This window comes from Pleurotus ostreatus, assembly GCF_014466165.1.
Source record: "Pleurotus ostreatus strain PC9 chromosome Unknown scaffold_1, whole genome shotgun sequence".
NCBI lineage: Eukaryota > Fungi > Basidiomycota > Agaricomycetes > Agaricales > Pleurotaceae > Pleurotus > Pleurotus ostreatus.
Genome location: NW_023503156.1, coordinates 1,813,080 through 1,829,352, shown reverse-complemented (window position 1 = coordinate 1,829,352; position 16,273 = coordinate 1,813,080). Strand labels below are relative to the sequence as shown.

Here is a 16,273-nt window from a genome sequence, read left to right as displayed (position 1 = left end):
ATCATCCACGGCTTTTATGCAATAAAAGACGGTGATGAATGGAATTCGCGACGACCGACTTTGTTACCACTTTTTTGCCGACTAACAAGCTTCACTCTCTTTCACAAGTCCTTTCGTTATTTCTCTACCGATTGTTCACGATGGCCAGAGCAAGCTTCTTGGAATTAGCCAGAGTCCTCATCCTCTCAGGGGCTTTCATAAAGGGTGCGTCCCCATCAGCATTTTGTGCACAAATGAAGTGCACATTGCTTTCATTTCCTCTTTTTTTCACAGATGCGACTTCTAAGCTGACTGTTTTCTCCTTTCTGTGACAGTCGCTGCGCAACAAGCCCAGACATCACTGTTCATCCCAGGATTTGATCCCCAGCCTCTGAGTGCGGATGCTATAGGGGTTGATGGGGAAGGGCGTACAACGTGGGCTTTGCAGGCAGGACAGGCCACGGATCCCGCAGACATAGGGATTCCCCCCTCAGCAACGAGTAAGATTTCTGTCACTCGAGTAATTGTCTTTTTTGATTTCGATTTCTCCGGGGGAACCCATCAGTCACTTATGTTGCTGGCCCCTCGAACGTCGGGTACACGATGGTGTTTACTGGAGATAGTGGGTCGCCCATCACTGTGGCCTACGACTGCAGCCTGAGCGGAGATCAGGCCGTGTGCTCAGCTGAGGCTGGCGGAGAGACGGCGACGGCGACGCTGACCCAGGACCCGTTCCTGGTTCAAGTTGGAACGACGCTAGCCGCAAATGCGCCAACTTCTACGCCAGTCGCTGGTAGCAGCAGACCTGGAGGCTCATCGGGCAGCGGTAGTGTCTCTCCGACATCAATTGGTTCCCCCGCCCCTGCGACGCAGAGTAACGGCAGCAGGCAAACTGGGGTGGGCGTGGCAGGATTATCGGCCATCCTTGTTTCGATGGTAGCCTTTTGGTAGTCGATATAGAGCACTTGTGATAATTGAACTCTCTTTGCTTCGTGCGACCACGACCTCATTGAGAAGATTCATGAGCTCCTGAGGAAACGCCTCGAGGTGAACACGTTTTGTTGATTCGGCCGTTTCTGACGCTGATAATCTAGTTCCTTGTACTCTAATGATAGGTTGAATCCAGCCTCGGTACTTGTCTGTAGTCCTTAATCTTTTCTCACCTATAAAGTTCGCCAACGTTCTTTTCAGTGCGTTTTCCTTTCCCCCTGCTCTTCTTTTGCTTCGACGTTGCTTACCTTCAGGGCAGGGACTGAGCACTGGACCAGGACTCAATGACAGAATACACAACCTCTTCGCAGGCGTACCGGGAGTATATGAGTTCTCGTGAGCGCACCGCGAGATGGGTCAACGCCCATTCCCCGACGAAAACTCGATTCAATTCACCGTCGGTCGCGCCTTCGGTCATAGACGGCCTAGTGCCCTCGTCGCCGCCGTCAGAGGCAGACAGCTCACATTCTTTGCCACCGCAGATGGTCTTACGTTTTCCTGATGGGAGGCCCGATGTTCCGATCCCCCAAAATCCTGACGCCAGCGCGAGCGGACAAGTTTCGAGGGCACACACTCTGCCCCAGGCTGCTGGCGCACGTCGGCCGCACCCCGACTACAGTCCGCCAAGTGGACCGGAGGAGATACGCATCTTGCCCTCTCGCACAGGCCAAGCGCCACCTCCGACGTCGCAGACCAGATCTCAGTCACTTCCCAGGAATGCATATTCTCCTTCATCGCGTCCGTCAATACAAGCGCCGCCGCCTCCCCCTCCAGGTGCCATGCATCGCAGCAAGCCACGTCTTCCATTAGCTCTACCTCCGCCAGTTCATACTCCCCCAGAATCCGCTCCACTTCCACTCCCCGCGCCTCAGCCCCAAGTAATATTTGATCCACAGCATATGCCTAACTCGTCTGCTTGGCACCCGTACACGGACAAGGTACCCAACAGGCGGCAGCCAATTAAACAGCACGGTCATCCGCCGGCAATAATCTACGCACCTTCGCATCATTCAAAGTCCCGCTACGCACCTCCCGCCATCCTTTCGCATCCTCCTCCGCGAGGGCCGGGCGGCGTTGTCTACAGCCACTCCATTCCCCAGTACCCAACCCCGTATCCATCCGCCATGTCTTCATCACATCTAACTTCCGTTCATGAAGAAGACGCCCGTCGCGGTATGAGTCGCCCAAGACACGATCGATCACGATCGGCAACACTCGCTGATGATCCACACCATGGGCATCATAGTCGTAGATCATCTGTCTCTTCCTTTGTGTCCAATGGCTCCGGAAGTACCTACTACGTGTTGCCGAGCGCCAGGCAAAAGGTTCATATTATAGTACGTCCGTACTCCATCGATGAAAGAGATTGATCTCATGTTAATTAATATTTATCATTACATTAGGCCCCTGAACCCTCCATATACACCGCGACGTCGACAACCAAGTCTCCGTCGTCACCAAAAAGACCTTTCTTCAAGCGATTATTTGGTTTTAACAAAGAGAAATTGACTTCCGACTCGTCAAAAACATCGACCCGGGGTGGGGGAGGAAAGCGCCTTGTCCGCAGACACTCTACCGGTGGATCCGGACGAGGCAGACCAGCTACTCCCAGGGAACCACAACCATAACACGATCAGAGGAAGTGGCTATAACGATCGCTATATCTCCGACTCTCTCCGACGTCTTTTCAATCCTTCCTCGGATTTATTTCGTTATTCTTCTTGCTATGAGGACTTGACCAAAAAAGCAGACGAGATTTGCAGCGTCTTTTCCAGGTCTCATTCTCTGTCCCTCGACTTACGAATACCATCAACATATTCATATTACTCATGGGTTTTACTGCTACCGAATGCCTGTACATTGTACCCGTCGTATCTTGCTACATCTTGACCAATCCCTACTTACATCGACTTAGTCTCTTCTTCGCATAGTGTGTACTTGCCCTACGAATTGGGCAGCTCGAAATTTAGGATACGCCAATGCTGTTGTACTTCTCTGTGCCAATCACCAATCGGATGGAATGCCGAGTTTATACTACTACCTTCAGCTCGATGATACTGATACTTCCTGAGACGTACTCGTACGAGGTCAGATTAAGACAGAGCTCTGATGAATCTCACGAAGATACTCGAAAGAGTAACCGCCACTCCATCAGTATTGGTTGAGGAATCAGTGACCTATTACGGCGCGTTCGCGCGGAAATTCAAGAAGTCTTACGTTGGTAGACCTCCCACATCAGGTTTTAGGTGTGAAGCCGTTGGGAACTATACTCACCTCGTCTCGCAGCCAGACACATGAACCCACATGTATATCCATCTTATCGCGAAGGCGACCATCTGCAAGACTCTGAGTCTATCCACGCTTAGATCATCAATCCTGGGTTACTCCCTTCATTCGTTCCTTCCTTTCGATAATCGACAAATTCGTATACATGTGAGACGAGGCCGACTGACATGGTCTGAAGTTACCGCTTTAAACATGGGAGGGTTCACATGCCTTGCGGATACATATGGACATGTCATGGTATATTCCGTTCTCATGGACAACACCCTGGAATTCGTCGATTCGCGTCTGCGAGACATGACGTGTGTCAGAACCTGGTAAAAAGATGTTCAGTGAGAGCCATGTTCAAGGAATGAACAGAAACGGCCTTTGATGTGCTATCAAATATATCATGAAGAACCGCGAGCTCGTCCTCATTGCAGATCGCTAACGTGAAGACGGAATGCGGCATGTTCGGCTTAATCGTTGATGGGGAAATCGAGCTATTCTTCATGATCCCTCCTGGTACCCAGACCAGCGGTGATTAACACTCGACTTGAAAGAATTCGTATGGACTCCAAGATGCGAATGCATCGTGCGATCCATCATTCTGCAAAGAGATCTATGTAAGGAGTACGAAATTCCGTCCACGTCCATCAGAGATTATTGTGTGCCCAGTATCTCGATGACTCCTTGTATCCACGAGAGACCTATACATTGGTACCATGACGATGGGGATATGACTATCTTCTGTGACAAAATGGTTAAAAGATGCAAGTAAGCAATGTGCTCGCTGATACGGGATGAGTCATTCTTACACAACGGTCCAATCGTAACTTGCAAAAGAATAGGTCGGATGAGCGATAGCCTGCAAACGTAAGTTTCACTTGGAATGTCGCGAATCAGTGAAAACACGCGAATTGGCATAGTGGACCTTCGGGCATCTCTCCGTTCGTTGGATCCCAGGCGTTCCGTATCTGCGGAATCTCACCTCAACGCCGCTGGTGAACCGCTGGAAGAGGAAACAGGAACATTACGCTGGCTCCCGCAGGACATGAGAACAATGGTCCAGGTAGGAATGATTGAATTCGAAGGTGCTACAAGGGCGGATGGTGGCGGAACTTCTTTCGTCAATTTGATTCCAGAGCAGATGGTCCAATGCCTGAACGGGTTCTAGCAAAGAGGCTCGCCTGAGTTTACGGTACAAACTTGATGAACATTCAAAAATACCGCGATAAGCAAGGATAACCCTTGCTGAAGCCTTAAGGAATAAAGATCGAAAGGGCTAACATCCCCTTAGGAAGTTCTCGACTCATAAATGTGCATGGGAATAGAACATACATGTACAATGCTACGCATACATCAGTACGTGTTTAGCACAGGGAAAGTAGCGCAGGGAAACCCAAGGCAGGTTGTCCAACACCTGGCTGAATATACCAGGGAGTCAACGTGGAGTACAGCTGCGACTGCCCATCGTGAGTGTACGGAAGCACCAATAGTCTGTGTTGGCCTATCCCCGTTGCTAATCGACCTGCATCAAACTGGGTACGGTGCAGGTGGCACGAAATGAACTCGAGACCACCTGGGGCAGCCAGCAAACTGTTGGATGGCTGACATGCCACAAGTGGCGGGGCGGGGCGGTCAACCTTCTCAGGCTATCAGGAGAGCACATTGCAGGTCTGCACTTGGGTACCCGATGTCTAGAAGACGGTCACGCCCGACTGTGTGCCGTTGTACTGCGACTTCATGTCGTCCATGTCGGCCGTTCCATCTTGACTCTTGTAATCGTATTGCGACAGGCTTCCCATGTCGGAAGCGCCAGCGACTGAAGAGAATGAGGTTCGTCGACGGAGGCGGTCGCTTTGATTGTAGGTCACGCTGGGGCCCGAACGGTCCGAAACACTCACGGCACTACCAACGACGCTGCCAGTGTCTGTGTTTGGCCCAGCATCTTGAGAGATGATAGAGCTAGCGTAGCTCCCGTACGCGCTGCGTTTTGCGCCGTTGACACCGCGAGGAATATTGGCATTTAAGTAGCCCGTAGCAGCAAACATCGGAACGCCGGAGGAGTAAGTAGCTTGGGAGCGCAGTGATTGAACATCAGAGGGGATGTAGCTGAGAGCGTCGTGTGTACGATAGAAACTCGCGTCGAACCGACTGGGGGTACCGGACCGACCACCTACATTCAATGGATAAGAGAGAAGTCAGTAAAATTGGATGGGAGATAAATATCGTGGAGCATACCGTCCATCATGCCTAAACTGGGGGTCGTTAGATAGTCCCGAGCGTTTGTTTCATGGCGGCGGAATTGATCCATGGACTTGGCAAGAGATCCACGAGGTTTACTGAACTGGATCATGCTAGGCTGCAAGTTGTTCAACGGCCCCTCGACCAAACAGTTCTTCTCCTTGTAGTGGGTCAGAAGGTAATGCCAAAGGGGGTGCTAGACACCCGTCAGCGCTTTGCTTTGCATACCAAGAGATTGACTTTACCTTGCTTAAAACCTTGGGATTGCCGAGAATAACGACGCCATATTTTGCACGAGTAAGGGCTACGTTCAATCGTCGGGGATCGTTCAAGAAACCGATTCCTTGATGTTCATTGCTCCTGACACAACTTAGGATAATGTAGTCCTTTTCACGCCCTTGGAAAGCATCCACACTTGCAACTTCGATCTCCTTGTACAGATCCTTCTTGAGCGCGCCGTTGAATTGCATGTAATTGACGATGTAAGAACGCTGCCCCTCATACGGCGTGACGACACCGATTTGATTTGGTACGACACCCGATTTGAAAAACTTCGTGACGATCTTCTCCACGTTAGAGGCCTCAGTCCTAGGAATGATTATGAGCGCTTATATCCAAATTAAATTAATGACGCCTACCTGTTCAGGAACGATGTACCACTGCTTGATATTTCTTCCTGACCAAGGTTTTGGTAGAAGAACATGGGGGTGTCAGGGATGGGCCAGGGGAAATCCACGTTTTTCCTGAGGCGCTCAGGAGCAGTCACACCATTCTGGAGAGTGCCCTCATAGAACATATTGGAGGGGAATTCGGATAGGCATGGGTGCATGCGATATTGGACTTGTAGGCGAATGGGGCGGTTGTTGAGGAGAACAAGGCGTTCGAAGAGCGATTGCGTTAGTCCGGCGCGAGCGGCTTTCTTGTTCATAATGACTGGCCCAAGTTGCTGTGAATTCAATATGTTATCATTCTACGAACGAGGACGTAAGGTCAGGCATACCTGATGGTCACCAACTAATACCACTTGCTTACATCCGAGAACCAGGGGAATCATACATTCTGAAGAGCAAGGTCAATATATGTATGTACCGGTAGTATTTAGTGCTAGCTTACCTGGTTCGGCTGCTTGAGTAGCCTCGTCGATGAGGACGGTCCGGAACTTCAATTTGCTCAGTCGGGGATCGCCAGAACCGACGCAAGTGCAACATATTACGTCTGCCTTGCTCAAAATTTCCTTCTCGCAAATCCTGATTAACGTCTTATACTTCCTTTCATCGCTACTACTCAATTCCCCTTGCTCGTTCTTCAATTGGATCAACTTCTGCAATTCAACATGTGTTGTGTTGTTGGCCACTTGTTGATGCAAGGTCAAGAACGCGACACTAGAATCAAGAGCCTCTCGAGACTTTGCAGTCAAGCGAACGACTTTCAAACCAGTGGCGTGGATTTTCTCCGTGAGTTGATCGACTGCGACATTGGACGGGGCGCAAACGAGGACTTGGCCTGGGTTCATCTTGGCGAGGTGATAGACGATTGACGCAGATGTGACTGTCTTTCCGGTTCCAGGAGGACCTTGGATAAGGCTGAGGGGTTTCTGCAGAACGCTCTTTACAGCATACATTTGAGAATGGTTCAGTTCAGGAAGGCCAGGAGCAGAAAAGCGCTTGGGCATCTGCGTCCTCAAAGTTTGAGGTTCAACCTCATGGCCTAACAGCTTATGATACTATAAAAGAACAGTTGATCAATAATGGACTACGACTTATTGGTTGATACGCACAATGTAGCCGCTGACGCTCTTCTCATCCACAGCAAAGGTCTTCATTGCCAACTGCATGCGATCAAAACTAGTCGATTTCCACACGAAGTCGACCGCGAAATTATGGGTGCATTCAGAGGGCACGCCGTCCGCCCGGCGTAGTTCCAAACCAATTTCATCCGAAATGTCTAGAAGAAAATAGAGTTAGCCGGGGAAGGTACTGGACGTAGTAGAAGCACATACTATTTGGGATCTTGACAACATGGCCTACACCTTCCCAAGGTTTATGCAATTCGCCCACATATCTCAATCTTAACTCATCCCCAACAGCAAGCCTAACTTCTCCACTCTCTAACTTCGGCAAAACAAACCAAGCAACTCGCTTCTGATTCAAACCCAAATCCCAGCGGACAATAACGTCCGTTTGGGTTTGACTTTCTTTAAGACGCTTGTCGTAGTCCGCCTCAATCTTGACGAGTGGTCCAAAGATGTTCTGGTATTGATATGCATCTTCGTATCGTATCTCGATGTGTTGTGGTTCATCGTCGACTCCTGGTTTGTCGAGATCCTCCAGCGTAGCGTTCGCATTCTCGCGCCAGAGATCTTCAAGGCGATTGATCTGAGAAAACGAGATTTGGCGAGAACGGAGCTGTTCGGTTTCACTAGGTGGTTTGACAAGCCATGAGAGGAAGGATCTATCGTCAATAAGAGGAGCCCAAAGAGCTGCGTTCCACGAGATATCCTTAGATATGGCAGCACAAGGTTGTCTGATAAATCAATAAGGTCAGCATCCTCGAAACGAGCCCAGAGAAGTGCATATATGCGTACCGGCAGAGCAAGACCACGACTGTGTCGCTCTTGGCGGGGATAAACCCCAGCATAAACACGTTCTTGCTGCCACAGTTGTAGCACTCGGGGATCGTTTCCCCCAAAGGACTCTCGGCGTGGAGAATGACTTCTTTATGTTTCGCGCGAACAAGGTGATTGACGATATGGGAAGCTGATGTATTCCCGCGGGAATTGCAGAACCACTTCGAGCAGATGAGGCATTTTACAACAGATGCTGGCGAATGGATGCCGCAGTAGCTGCAGGTCACTCGGGTTAATAAAGTGGCGCAAAGCAGTAACAGCGCATGACTCACCTGCAAGCATGCGGGGGTAGTTCGACAGAGTCCTCTTCCTTCAAGTCGTCCAAGACAGAGTCAAAGTCTTCGTCTAGTCGTGAGGCAACATCGCTGCCATTGACTCTGTGCTTGCTGGCGTGTTCGGCGCCGTCATGTTCGGAAAGAGACAAGGTTGTCAAGTCAAGAGACGAGTCGTCCCTGGTATTGGCTGTGTATATGGAGGAAGTATCATCCACGATACCCATTCCGCCATACGATGAATTAGAATCATACTGAAAGTTGTCGAAAGAGTCCATGGTGGTTGGATTCAAGAGGTTGGGTTCAAATCCAGTTACCGATCGTGGCACGCAGGGTCGCTGCGCACCTTGACTTTCCCACGGGCAGTGCAGTAATACTGGCACTGGCATGTAGTAACAGTGACCGTACCACTGCTACAATATGTCTCGCAATGGCCGACCAGAGCCAGAGGTCATCATGAATGTGAGTTCGGTTTCTACATCAATATTCACACACTTGACCTTGACGTACATTGTGTGTTTGCAGTACGCAGACGGCTTCGCATACTCCAAAGGGAAGATGGAGGAAGCCTTCCGGCCAGGTGGTATCTTGGAAAAGCCTCCCACAAAACCAGCTAAGGATCCGAACGCGCCTCAAATTAAAAGAGAGGATATCGATCTTATCGTGCGTCGCACATATCTCGTCGCTTGTCGCTTGATGTGAGTTCTGAAATTGCCTACCAGGTTCACGAATTAGGGATCACCCGTGCCCAAGCGGAGAAGGCTCTCGCAGAAAACGGCGGGGACGTATCCAAGGCCCTGCTGTATCTAATTACGCCCAATAGCAACGCAAGTGCTTGATAATCGAAAGTTTCGCAAACACCGTAGCTTTGGGTTTCTGCGCCAATTCTGGGTGCTGGGTCTGAACGTCGGCGGCCATTTTGTCAGTTCGAAGGTAACCTTCGATGCGTGTATTTAGGTAGTACGTTGAATATTTGAATCGTTGATGATCTGCCCCTGTGAATGGCAGCCAGATGCGGTAATAATGTGCTATGTAGCTGAAAGAAAACTTGAATCCTGACTCCGACGTACATTAATTGCTCGGCAACGCTCCATGGTACAACGAACGAAGACTGAAGGTCTGTGAACTGAACACTGTCTCCTTGCTGATCTGACATTCCTGGAAAGATAGGGCCATCACAGGCCGAAACTCTCCTTCGTGTTACGTCTGGAATCGCGGCCGAGCTCATCAAGGCCCACGATGATAACCAGAGTGTCTCATTGAACGAAATCCGCCTGAAGATTAGTAAAAAGTACTCGTATGGCGGTGTACCAAGATTGGTGGACATCATCAGCGCCATTCCGGATGAATACAAGAAAGCTTTGCTTCCGAGGCTCAGGGCTAGGCCGATACGGACAGCGAGTGGTGTGAGTGTGATAGCATGCTTGAGGAGACAACAGAAAGACTGACTCAAAGTAGATTGCTGTCGTTGCAGTTATGTGCAAACCGCATCGATGTCCACATATTGCTATGACAGGGAACATCTGCGTGTATGATCCTATATTCCCTTGCTATGGAAGAAACTCACCATCTTACGCAGGTACTGCCCAGGTGGCCCAGATTCCGACTTCGATTATAGCACACAAAGCTACACGGGATACGAGCCTACAAGCATGAGGGCGATCCGCGCTCGCTATGACCCTTACGAACAGACGCGAGGCCGAGTCGAGCAATTGAAGAGTCTCGGTCACAGCGTAGATAAGGTAGATCTCTCTATCTACGTTGTTTAATCCCCGGAATTGACACGGGTCTTGCCCCGTAGGTCGAGTTCATCATCATGGGAGGGACATTTATGAGCATGCCGGAAGACTATCGAGGGAAATTCGTGGCGCAATTGCATAACGCTTTATCTGGATTCACTGGAACTGATGTCGACGAGGCCGTGAGGTCGATATTCTCGGCATGATCGGTCTTTGTTTATCCTAACGTCTTGCTGCAGATACTCGGAACAATCTAAATCAAAGGCAATCGGTATAACTATAGAAACTCGACCAGATTACTGTCTACGACCTCATTTAAGGTTAGTTATTTATGTCCTTGTCGCACTCTTTTCACACTGACCTTTTCCCTCCAGTCAGATGCTTCGCTATGGTTGTACTCGTTTGGAGATCGGCGTGCAGTCCGTCTATGAAGACGTAGCTCGAGATACCAATCGTGGACACACCGTCCGTGCCGTGTCTGAGTCGTTCCATCTTGCCAAGGACGCCGGTTTCAAGGTAGTTGCACACATGATGCCCGATCTCCCCAACGTCGGGCTGGAACGCGACCTCGAGCAATTTAAGGAGTACTTCGAGAACCCGGCATTCAGAAGCGACGGCTTAAAAATCTATCCGACACTGGTTATTCGAGGAACGGGGTTGTACGAGCTTTGGAAGACCGGGAAATATAAGAATTACACGCCTAACGTTCTTGTCGATGTCGTAGCCAGGATACTGGCTCTCGTCCCTCCTTGGACCCGTGTATATCGCGTGCAGAGGTACGTACGCGCGGCATCTTCATTGACATCGCTGGGATCTCACGGCATCTTACAGAGATATCCCATTGCCTCTTGTGTCCAGTGGTTGTGACAACTCTGGCAATCTTCGCGAACTCGCTCTCAACCGCATGAAAGACTTCGGGGCAGAATGCCGTGATGTACGGTTCCGTGAAGTGGGAGTATGTGCGCTCTCCTGCTATTATCTGTGTTCCCGATTGATCTTGTTGTAGATCCACGAGATACATCATAAGGTTCGGCCAGAGTCAGTTGAGCTCCTTCGACGAGATTATACCGCCAATGGCGGGTGGGAGACCTTCCTTTCGTACGAAGACCCCGAGAAGGACATTCTCGTGGGTCTTCTGCGGCTCAGAAAATGTTCAGAGGAAGGTACGTTCCGTCCGGAGCTCGTTCGGCGTGATGATGCGCTCGGAGGATGCAGCATCGTCAGAGAGCTGCACGTGTATGGAACGGCCATACCAGTTCATGGAAGGGACCCAACGAAGTTCCAACATCAAGGCTTTGGTACGTTGTTAATGGAAGAAGCAGAGCGAATAGCTAGAGAAGAACACGGCAACATAAAATTAGCAGTGATATCAGGTAAGTGTCTGCTCATCGGGACTAAAACGAAGTCTCACGCCTGCTGTAGGCGTCGGTACCAGGGACTATTATCGCAAGCTTGGGTATGAACTCGATGGACCGTATATGAGCAAATCACTGTTGTAGTTTCCATTTACAGTTTCAAAATTTCAAGTCCTATGTACACTATTTAAGCGCCCGATCCCGATCATTTGTTACACGTGTGATTTTACGCCAAGACCGCCACTTCAACCAAGCTCAACGGCCTGGAAGTTGTCCAAATCCCTAAATTATGCCTCCAGGAAATGTGGTAGACCCATGGCTCGCTGGTCGCCGCTTTGGCATAGTTGTCGACGCTGGTTCGTCTGGCTCCCGACTACAAATCTATAGTTGGACGGACCCTCGCTTGGTACAGTCTGAAAAAGGGACCAGGATACCGAACTCTTTGCCCAAGGTCGATAAAGGGACGAAGGATGGTGAAGGGTGGGTGAGCAGGATACAGCCAGGTATGTCCTAATTATCTTTGAATTGACTCGTGCGTGTCAACAACAAACTACCTTCACAGGAATATCGTCCCATGCAGACGATCCAGAGACCGTTGCGCTGCACTTAGCACCTCTCTTGAACCATGCACGCGAGACCATTCCACCGTCATTGCACCACGAAACTCCTTTGTTTCTGCTGGCAACCGCTGGGATGCGCTTGCTTTCCCCCGAGAAACAAGCAACACTCCTGCTTCATACATGTCATTTCTTACGACATCATTCGGACTTTCGCATTGAAGAACAATCTGAGGCTGGACCATGTGGAACGAGCGTCCGCATTATCACTGGTGAAGAAGAGGGACTTTTTGGCTGGATAGCGGTTAACTACCTTATGGACGGGTTTACGGGTTCAAGCGCGGATAAGACGACATACGGCTTCTTGGATATGGGAGGTGCATCGACGCAAATAGCGTTTGAGCCCAGCAAGGAACACCAGGGAGATACGAAGAACCTCATTGACGTTCGCCTGCGTTTACTGAGCGGCCAAGAAATCCATCATAAAGTCTTCGTCACGACTTGGTTGGGTTACGGTACAAACCAGGCCAGGGAGCGCTATGTCGGGAAAGCGATCAACGACTACGAGGCGAAGAACGATCCAGCGAGGGGCGATACTATTCCAGACCCTTGTTTACCAAAGGATTTGCAGCTAATAGAGGAGCCAATACACCAGGGAATGTCAACTTCTCACACTCGGAAGCAGCACAAAATGCTCGGTACTGGTTCCTTCGAGCAATGCATGAAGAGCACGTCTTCGCTCCTTAACAAACAAGCGCCTTGTCCAGACACACCTTGCCTTATGAACGGCATCCACGTTCCCCCAATCGACTTCTCCGTATCCAAATTCATTGGCGTCTCCGAGTACTGGTACTCCTCAGAACACGTCTTTGGTCTTGGGGGTCCCTACGACTTCGTGCAGTACGAACGAGCTGCGTCAAAATTCTGCTCAAGGGACTGGGCAGGTATCGTAAAGGAACATGAACATTCCCGGGCGCAAGATCGATTAGGCGGCGACGGTGAGGTTGCTCAAAAGGATGGGCAAATCGTCGGTGTGGGTCAATGGGGACCAGAGGTAGAACTGTCGCGGCTGGAGATGCAGTGTTTCAAAGCGGCTTGGGTAGCTAATGTCCTGCATGAAGGTATAGGCATGCCTCGTATTGTCGATCCCGGCGGGAATGGTACAACGCACGGCGAGGAAGTAGCAGCAGAAGCAGAAAAGAAAGGTCTCGGACGACCAGGATTCCAGTCCGCTGAATCTATAGGTGACATAGCTATTAGTTGGACGCTGGGAAAAATGGTTCTCGAAGCAAGCAAAGAGGTTCCACCGCTTGCCACTACCGCCAAACCGTTGGTCGATCCTATCGATGATATTCCCAATATTGCAGACTCGCCTATCACCCCGATTCGACCCCCTTTTTGGCGTTTCGAGGCACTGGAGGATCGATTGTCTCAGCACCTACCGGAATCGTTACATCGGACCTCACTTGGTTTCTCGCCGCTACTCTTCCTGATTTATACGACGTTAGTCTGCGTCTTGGTTCTTCTCTCTTATCGTCTTCGAAGGCAGGCGCGCACGGCTTGTCTACGTTTCCTGCGCGGCTTTTCCAAAAGGGATTCACAATCGTATTCAATGGAGGAGGGCAAGTCGACAATTGTATTAAACGACCCGCTACCATCTCGAATAACAGGGTCTTCCAAATGGCTGTATCCTTTCCAGCGTGTGGTTCCCTCCGCATTGGGGAGTAGTCGCTCTCGTACCCCAATAGCTTCCCCTTCTCGGCCATTCCCTAGTCGGTCGCGATCCGTCCCCGACAACCTTACCCGTATAAGCACTGGCGTCGAAACGCCCTCCAGTCCGCGCTCATCCATATCCAGAGCACCCTCACCTTCACCCAACGGCTTGGAAGAGTCTCAAAGTCTCTACAACTTGAGTCTGATGACTAATGGCGTCTCATCACGTTCGAGAAATACGTCGGAAATGAATTTATCATCCCTGGTCCCTCGACAGGCTTCCCTCGCATCAAGCAGACTGAACGATGGTTTCCATTCTGCAATTGCCTCCTTCCAAGATGAATGATCAAGTGTATCAGTCATCTGCCGAGAAGGATGGATTGTATCTGTGCATTGGTATTGGGATTCCATGGTAGCTGCGTGGGGTAATTATGCCGTTAAGCAACATGATACGGGTTATGGTATGCTCTTCCTCGTCCTCAGCCTGGTCCTAGTGCCAGTCCCTTCTACAACCGCGTCTTTTTCGGGAACGGGCCTCTTCCGTTTGACCCCACGCCGATGTTCGTGCATGTCCCGCAATCGCATCACGTCAAACACCCAATCCCGCTTTGCGCGCATTTCTTCGCCTACGGTATGGAGTGCTGCCTCCTCTTCGGGAGATCGGAGGGAAATGCACTTGCGATCTCCGGATTTCCAGAGAAATATCTGGATGATAGATTCGGGCAGGAGAACGTTGAGGCAATACTAAAAATAGAGTAATTAGAGTTACAGTAGAACATGCAATAATGCAACAAGTTGGTTTCAATATGGAATCAAGGCATACTTCAATCTTTTCACGCGCAGATAAGGCTTCATATTGAGGGCAACCACGTTGGCGAGGAGGGTCTGTGTGAGCTACTACATCTAGAAGCGACTTTCTAGGATCCTGTAGGGGTTGTTAGTGGTGCAAACGCGAAGGAGGAGCGCGGACACACTTCAATATGCACCGTTTCAATCGTCGAAACAACGCTAAGCTGCGAAGAAGGAGGTTCTGTTGGGGGCGTAGATGCTAGCGTCATGGCGGGCGATACCTCCCGATCAACCGCAATGGTCATCTTTGGCTGTATGAATTGGCCAAGCTGTTCATTGGCTTAAGATATGCACGTACATTTGGAGGAAGCCCCTCTTGGGCAAGTGCTGGCGCGTCTTGGTGCGATCGAGGTTTGATTGGCGGTTCGGTTAGAACGACTGCATCGCCTTCCATCCTTCTCGCATATCTCTCATCCCTTAAGCACCACTCCATCAGTCGATTCTGGAGTTCGGAGACGTCCCTCGGATCCATGTCCCCCCGCATCGCAGCGTTCTGCACAACTATGTCACGGGCGTTCCCCCCAGCAATGAAGCCGTTGTGGCGTTCAGCAGCAGGAGTATATGTCCCCATAAGAATGGCCTGGAGGATCGGCTTTGTATACGAAAGTTGCTCATGGACCGAAAGTTCATAAAACTCTGAACTCGAAGGCGGAGGGTCGGTGGGTACGGGACTTGACGGTCGATGGCCTGTTTGTTGAATAGGACTGGCTACGAAGTCTTCGTCCGCCTCAACTTCATTAAATTGACTAGTGAACTGCCCAAGCTAGTTTGACAAGTTAACATCTATGAATAATATAGCAGGTTTGACATACCTTGCAAGTGCCGAATTCATCGTCTTCCGCAATGTAGAAACGTGCTCGGTGAATACAACGCTCTGCGTTATCAAGGAAAAGGACGCGGTATTTGCCCTCCTTCTCATTACGTTCGCGCGGCGGTATGTAGTCGAGTACCATAGCAGGCCAATACACGTCTCCCTTTTTTGTCTGCGCGAGGATAGGCTCCCCGGGAATCTTTATACAAGGGTCTGCTTCCGGAGGCTCCCAAAATTGCTCTTCGTAGGCATCCTCTAGAGGGTATCTGTAAGAGCTATTACTCACTCCACGAGGTCACATTAACGTACCAGTGTCGAGGGAGCCTTCCAGTAGTGTTTCTGGTGTTGTACCCTCAGTCGAACATGTCGCTCTAACTGAATAATTCATGCGGCTAAACGCAGAGGTAGGGTCAGGCAACTCCTCGTCCACATCTTCCGCGTTCCGAACAGAAAGAGGTCTCGAGTGGTGATCCTCCGTGTCTGTCAGTGGCAATTTCTGCTTTTTACGTGCCGGGCTCTCCTCAAATACCGGGAAAGGTTGTGCTAACGGTTCACGCGTCAGATCTTCAACATCCGAGCCCGAAGGTGCCAACGGTCGCTTTCTAGGTCGAGGGGTTACGCCTTTCGTAGAAAGTGGTCGAGGGGTTCGTGGCGAGCTCCCCGCCGCCGTCGCTATATGTGCCTTGGCCCGGCAACGGCTACTGGCAGATGAAAGCCGTCGATTCTTCTCGGTGGGTACGCGTGCACCATAATGCTCTTCATCGTCTGAATCGGATGAGTCCAGCTGCTTCGCGATGTTTGCGCTGGCGGCTTTCGCAGCTCGCCGGGGTGACATGAATGAGCGTGATCCGACGCTGAGAATCCTACGTAAGT

At 50.4% G+C, this 16,273-nt stretch overlaps 7 protein-coding genes across 7 annotated transcripts; 5 read left to right on the top strand and 2 right to left on the bottom strand.

The window, feature by feature from the left end:
• Positions 1 to 140: 140 nt before the first annotated feature.
• PC9H_000620 (uncharacterized protein) lies at positions 141 to 930 on the top strand (the record flags this gene model as incomplete). Its single annotated transcript, XM_036770275.1, has 3 exons — positions 141 to 204; positions 315 to 479; positions 545 to 930. The coding sequence occupies 3 exons, from the start codon at positions 141 to 143 to the stop codon at positions 928 to 930; spliced, it is 615 nt and encodes a 204-aa protein (XP_036636120.1).
• A 323-nt stretch (positions 931 to 1,253) lies between these two features.
• Positions 1,254 to 2,597, top strand: PC9H_000619 (uncharacterized protein; the record flags this gene model as incomplete). Its single annotated transcript, XM_036770274.1, has 2 exons — positions 1,254 to 2,306; positions 2,373 to 2,597. The coding sequence occupies 2 exons, from the start codon at positions 1,254 to 1,256 to the stop codon at positions 2,595 to 2,597; spliced, it is 1,278 nt and encodes a 425-aa protein (XP_036636119.1).
• Positions 2,598 to 4,931: 2,334 nt separating this feature from the next.
• PC9H_000618 (uncharacterized protein) lies at positions 4,932 to 8,654 on the bottom strand (the record flags this gene model as incomplete). The annotated part of the gene is made up of 10 exons (XM_036770273.1): positions 4,932 to 5,410; positions 5,476 to 5,674; positions 5,724 to 6,066; positions 6,117 to 6,424; positions 6,479 to 6,537; positions 6,592 to 7,201; positions 7,256 to 7,422; positions 7,478 to 8,001; positions 8,063 to 8,320; positions 8,377 to 8,654. The coding sequence occupies 10 exons, from the start codon at positions 8,652 to 8,654 to the stop codon at positions 4,932 to 4,934; spliced, it is 3,225 nt and encodes a 1,074-aa protein (XP_036636118.1).
• Positions 8,655 to 8,796: 142 nt separating this feature from the next.
• Positions 8,797 to 9,215, top strand: PC9H_000617 (uncharacterized protein; the record flags this gene model as incomplete). Its single annotated transcript, XM_036770272.1, has 3 exons — positions 8,797 to 8,838; positions 8,902 to 9,039; positions 9,099 to 9,215. 3 exons carry the CDS (start codon positions 8,797 to 8,799, stop codon positions 9,213 to 9,215), a joined length of 297 nt encoding a protein of 98 aa, XP_036636117.1.
• A 253-nt stretch (positions 9,216 to 9,468) lies between these two features.
• Positions 9,469 to 11,614, top strand: ELP3 (Elongator subunit; the record flags this gene model as incomplete). The annotated part of the gene is made up of 10 exons (XM_036770271.1): positions 9,469 to 9,493; positions 9,547 to 9,782; positions 9,835 to 9,905; positions 9,956 to 10,118; positions 10,178 to 10,302; positions 10,355 to 10,435; positions 10,490 to 10,891; positions 10,947 to 11,070; positions 11,122 to 11,488; positions 11,538 to 11,614. The coding sequence occupies 10 exons, from the start codon at positions 9,469 to 9,471 to the stop codon at positions 11,612 to 11,614; spliced, it is 1,671 nt and encodes a 556-aa protein (XP_036636116.1).
• A 145-nt stretch (positions 11,615 to 11,759) lies between these two features.
• Positions 11,760 to 14,086, top strand: YND1 (Golgi apyrase; the record flags this gene model as incomplete). Its single annotated transcript, XM_036770270.1, has 2 exons — positions 11,760 to 11,973; positions 12,033 to 14,086. 2 exons carry the CDS (start codon positions 11,760 to 11,762, stop codon positions 14,084 to 14,086), a joined length of 2,268 nt encoding a protein of 755 aa, XP_036636115.1.
• Positions 14,087 to 14,196: 110 nt separating this feature from the next.
• Positions 14,197 to 16,235, bottom strand: PC9H_000614 (uncharacterized protein; the record flags this gene model as incomplete). The annotated part of the gene is made up of 6 exons (XM_036770269.1): positions 14,197 to 14,484; positions 14,564 to 14,665; positions 14,715 to 14,840; positions 14,888 to 15,352; positions 15,402 to 15,655; positions 15,710 to 16,235. 6 exons carry the CDS (start codon positions 16,233 to 16,235, stop codon positions 14,197 to 14,199), a joined length of 1,761 nt encoding a protein of 586 aa, XP_036636114.1.
• Between the last annotated feature and the right edge of the window lie 38 nt (positions 16,236 to 16,273).